The following is a 5,349-nucleotide window of genomic DNA, read 5'->3' as shown; positions in this document are numbered from 1 at the left end:
AATTATTATTAGTAGCAGTTATTAATTATTGTCATTTTTCTTATTATTATTGTAACGCACCCGCGCGTGTGTGCAAAAAGACTACAATGATGTATGATATGGTAGTCAAAAACATTATTGTTTTATCGTGTTTATGCGCTTTAAATATACACTAAACAATAAACACTGTCTTGTGCAAAGTGAAAGTGAAACAACAGACATAAAATGAAAAAAAATAGCCACAAAAATATGTACTACTCTCTGAATACAACGCAACAGCACTTGACTGCACTTCATTCGTTAGTACTGTAGTAGTACACTAAAAAATGCTGGGTTTCTGTAAACACATCGTTGGGTTGTTTATGCTGGGTCAAAATTCTGTGTTATTTCGGGTACTTTAATTACACTGTTGGGTTGCTTTTGCTATGAATACTAAAAGTGCTGCATGATAAAACGTAATGCAAAAAAAAGAAATTTCTCCATTTTGTCCCAAGACCTTTTGTTCTGGTGTTTATGCAGTAAACCCATGGGTGAACACGATGATTTAAGAATTTAATTAAACACGAATATAAGTGGCATTTTAATTCAAATCCAACATTTTAATGGTTAGTGACCGGTGTCAACTCGCACGTTCTGCAATATTCCATTGTCTAAGTGTTACTGTGTGTGCTTTGCAATGTCAGACACATTCAAATGCAAATAATACACCCTCCCCAGGTGTGAATCAGCTTTTCTCACCTTTACGCTCGGAGAAACTAAAATGCACCCTCACTGTGCATGGTTTCAGCAAAGTGGAGGATCTTGGATCTTGCTTCAGGCCTCTTCTAAAATTTGTGTAAATTTAAAATCTTCTGGATTCTACATTCTAAAATTGACATTGTTACCGTTTTTAATCCCTAGAATGCGATTTTTCTTATCATAACATGCATGCTTTTTATTACTCTACAATGTTTTAATTTGAAATTTTATTTAAAAAAAAATAAATAAACAAAATTTAATTATTCAATTTGTATTTACCCTTGTAAAATAGCAGTAAAAAATGATTGTTGTGTATCAAGACATGTTACGATAAGGAAACTTTCTATCTCTTCCATTCCAGTGATAAAAAAACGGCTCACCAGCCGTGCCTAATTCCGTCATGTCATGTGTCCTCCTCTTTATTTTACTACGTAGTCTAAATCAGCGCTCAGCCGCATGCGAAATGTTTTCCAGAGCGCACCGGCAGAAGTTAACTAATGATTGTGAACGCGTCTAGAAAAACAGCAAGCAGACTGACTCTGACCATTTTAAAAAACGTTTGCGTTCATTTTCTGACGCGCTCAAGTTCACCAAAAACAATACAGAACAGCACAGCTTATTTGCTTATTATTGAAAGCTTATTTGCTTTCAAACATTTACAAAATCATATTGTTTTTTCGTTATTGTCAGTGTGCACCGTTTGTACATCTGTTATTTTAACTATATCATAACACTCAGAAAGACCTTTTATTTGGGGTAAGTGACTGATCTTCCTAACATTTTTTAGCAGATCCTCTGTTTCACTAAATAATCCTTGACTTTTCATGAGTATGTAAGACCTCTTGACACCTCTCTCTCTCTCTCACACACACACAGCAGACCAAATCATCAGCACGTCCCTCTCCCAAACAGCGCAGCAATTTACTTTCTTTCCATTAACTTACATCTGAACTGAGTCGTTTACATAAGTCACTGATCAATAGCTCATCATATCAATTTATTAATACAGATGTTCCTGTTTTACATGGAAATTTACAGGCTTGTTACTTAATGATTTACTCTGAAAGAGCAATCAGAACAGTGGCAGCTGGAACACCTAAAACACATGCAGGATAAATAAATAGTTAAATAGTTTTAAACCCCTCAATTCTGCCAATTTCCCCTGCCAATATTTAAAGTTTTAAATAAGATATGTTGGCATATTCACGAATCAGGACATTCGCATAGTTAACACTATCAGATAGCGTACTATCAGGAAATTAAATTAATTTCAATACCATTTAAACCGAGGCATTGCCATGTCTTTCATTATTTTGTCCCTGTTAAGACATTACAAAAATTATATAAAAAACTTTTAAAGCACGAATTTGGGCATCTCATTTCATCATTATGAAAATAACATAAAGCACATATGAACACGTTCATTTTAAAATATCTGTTGAAAAACAAAATATAATTCATGTTTGCTTTAGCATTTATCTGGCAGATGTTCAGTGAGGTACAAAACATTTATTTTAAATTCCCAAATGTTGCCTCCGGCAAGTTGCGGCGCGACGCGCGCTAAATTGCGACATCTCGCTGAAAACACGCGCAGTCTTAATGGCGACATCTGTATTTCAGTGCACATACTTCTACTTGAATAAAACAAATAATAAATAAAGCTACACATTTTTAGGCAAATACCTGTACTTCAACTTGACTATTGAGTTTGTGTACTTCTGTCACCTCTGGGGGTTTGTGTGTTCCTCTGCAGCACTGCTCGTCTCCTCAACAGGTTTTACTTTACTGTCTCATCAATGACATACAGCTAAATTTTAACTTCCTATAGTTTTACTTCCTGTCAAGGCGTGAATGTGGTAAACTGGTAAATGTGTAGGGTATGAGGTATAGACTGTGTTCATTATGATGAGACACGGTGCAGCAGTTGGTCAGTGTGTGTTTAGCTCTAATTCTCTCTCCGGATTAATGTGTGTGTTTGGGTCCTCAGTAAGAATGAAGGTGTGTTTTCTTCTCCTCCTCATACAGCTTCATATCACTGAAGGTGAGTAATACACACTAGGGGCTAATACTGCTCAATATTATAGATAGATAGATAGATAGATTGATTGATTTATTGATTGATTGATTGATTGATTAAAGGAGAAAGGAAAAAGGAAAGAAAGAAACAAGTAATAGATAGATAGATAGACAGATAGATAGATAGATAGATAGATAGACAGATAGATAGATAGATAGATAGATAGATAGATAGATAGATAGATAGATAGAATTGCATGTGACTATGTGCCATATCATATGCTCAAAAACATAGAGGAAGTACCGACTGAAAAACTAGTGGAAACTATTACTTCACTACATGTGGTTTGTGTGCGTGTAAATCTGAATCTCTCTCTCTCTCTCTCTCTCTCTCTCTCTCTCTCTCTCTCTTTAATAATCTAAATGTAAAAATTAATGTGTTTACAATTTTAAACCTTAAAATGTTAACATCATGTGGTATTCTTACTGTGATGTGTGAAATGTTTATGAAATGTGAAATATGTGTAATGTAAAGTGTACACTGTGTAAATGTTTATGTGATTTAGTTTTGTGTTCTGCAGTCATTACTACTGAGGTGTGGACCTGTGGTGTAAATCAATAACACTATATGTATCTATATCTGTTTAGTGCTTCGAGTATTCAATTTAATATCTGGATTTAAATATGTTTATTTATGTAATTTATTTCACAGTAAAATAATGTAGAGTTACTGAACCTCAGATACTGAATCATAACTATATTTGTATCCCTTTAGACCATGTTATGATTGTACTTGTTATAATATTCAGTTACATTCCTATTGTGGATATTAGTGAGTGTTGGAGTTACAGGTTGTGTGGAGTTGTGTAGAGTTTATGATGAACTGCTTATTAACAGATCAGTAACTGGTGTGTTCCTACAGGCTGCAGACTGGAAGGATCCAGAGAGACAAAACCCATCACTGCAGACACAGGAGACTCAGTACTGCTGCCCTGCTCCTGCACTGACCTCTACACCACACCTGGGACATTCACATGGGAGAAACTCATAACAAATCAATATGTAGAGATATCTCCTGAGAGTGATCAGTACAAAGGCAGATTTCAGCTGGTTAATGATCACTCTTCAGGAAATCTCTCTCTGCTCATATCACACCTGACTGTAGAGGATGATGGATTTTATAGGTGTAATGTTAAAGGTGGTGATTACAGAGATTTCAGACTCACTGTTGAAGGTAAATGACTCATTTTTATACACAATGCTACTTCAGTGATAATCTCATGACAGATTAATCTGATGTTGTAACAGTAATGCAATATGTTGATGTTGTTTTATTCTCCAGGTTGCCTGCAGAAACAGACAGTGAGTGTGACTGTATACGTGGGACAGTCTGTCCTTCTGCCCTGCTCCTGCTCTCAACTACAAGCCAAACCACACACTCTCAGATGGATCTTTTATAAAGGATCTGATCAGAAAGAAATCTTCCCAATAGATGAGACAAATCACTACACAAACAGAGTTCAGCTCATTAATGATCTTCGTCCAGGAAATCTCTCTCTACTCATATCACACCTGACTGTAAAGGATAGAGGATGGTACAGGTGTCAGATCAGCAACAATGACCAGAAATACATCTCACTAATAGTAAAAGGTAAAATTATCTTATATTTATAATGTAAACTTACATCTAGCAATAATTGGATAAACTAATGCTGTAAGTATTAATAAGTAATAATAAGTATTGGTATTGAGCACATTTACTCCATTTTGTTATCACAGAGTTAAAATGTTTCTGTTCAATGTTTTACCCCTCGTCTGTGTTTGTGTTTATGGATTATGCGATTTTCCGGGATTTAGTTCATAAGATTTTTTTTCCCTCTCTCTTTGCAGAGGCCACAAGAAGACCTTCAACACCCAGACCAAAGACCAAACCCACTTCCACAGCAGGTACTACACACCACTGTAACACACAGTCAGGATAGTTAGTGCAGGTTAATGCATCAGCTTGGAGCCAAACTCAAACACAACACTCACACACTACATTTATCTGTTTCTTCTAGTTCTTGTAGACGTCACACCTACAAAACCAACCCTGGTGGTCAAGAACAAAATCAGTCCACAGCCTGAAACCTCTGATAATAGTAATGCTAAATTCACTACATTAACTTCATTAACAGTTTTAAGAATCAATGTTTCCTGTGATCATTTCCAAAAATGGAAAGAATGTTATTGGAAGAAAAGATACTACTAATTTTCTATACACATTACACAATCAATCAAGATGTCTGATTATTAGATTTTCATATCTAAAATCACTTATTGTTTTCTGCAGAAACGAAATGTGCACAAATTCATTATGACATATGCAGTGTTCCCTTTTAAAAGCTACACTCAATGCTGCGCGAAAGCGCTATGGGAAACGATTCCTCGTGACCAATTGTGAAGCACGTGTGTGTCAAACAATTTTTTTGCATGTATAACCTCAGGCAGGTGACGTCAACTGATGAGGTGCACCTGGAGGTTATAAATAGGCATGAACCGAAAACACCCTCAGATCATTTTCTTTTCAGGATCCATCTTGTTTTTGTGCGTGTGTGCAAGCATTTTTTAACAGAA

General features: G+C 35.6%; 1 protein-coding gene across 1 annotated transcript; it reads left to right on the top strand.

The window, feature by feature from the left end:
- The first annotated feature begins 2,709 nt into the window (after positions 1 to 2,709).
- On the top strand, positions 2,710 to 5,144 carry LOC128541090 (polymeric immunoglobulin receptor-like). The gene is made up of 5 exons (XM_053511258.1): positions 2,710 to 2,758; positions 3,656 to 3,967; positions 4,076 to 4,384; positions 4,624 to 4,680; positions 4,794 to 5,144. The coding sequence occupies exons 1-5, from the start codon at positions 2,710 to 2,712 to the stop codon at positions 4,982 to 4,984; spliced, it is 918 nt and encodes a 305-aa protein (XP_053367233.1). The 3' UTR covers positions 4,985 to 5,144.
- The last annotated feature ends 205 nt before the right edge of the window (positions 5,145 to 5,349 follow it).

Source organism: Clarias gariepinus, chromosome 2 (genome assembly GCF_024256425.1).
Source record: "Clarias gariepinus isolate MV-2021 ecotype Netherlands chromosome 2, CGAR_prim_01v2, whole genome shotgun sequence".
Classification (NCBI taxonomy): domain Eukaryota; kingdom Metazoa; phylum Chordata; class Actinopteri; order Siluriformes; family Clariidae; genus Clarias; species Clarias gariepinus.
This window is presented reverse-complemented; position numbering and strand designations above follow the sequence as displayed.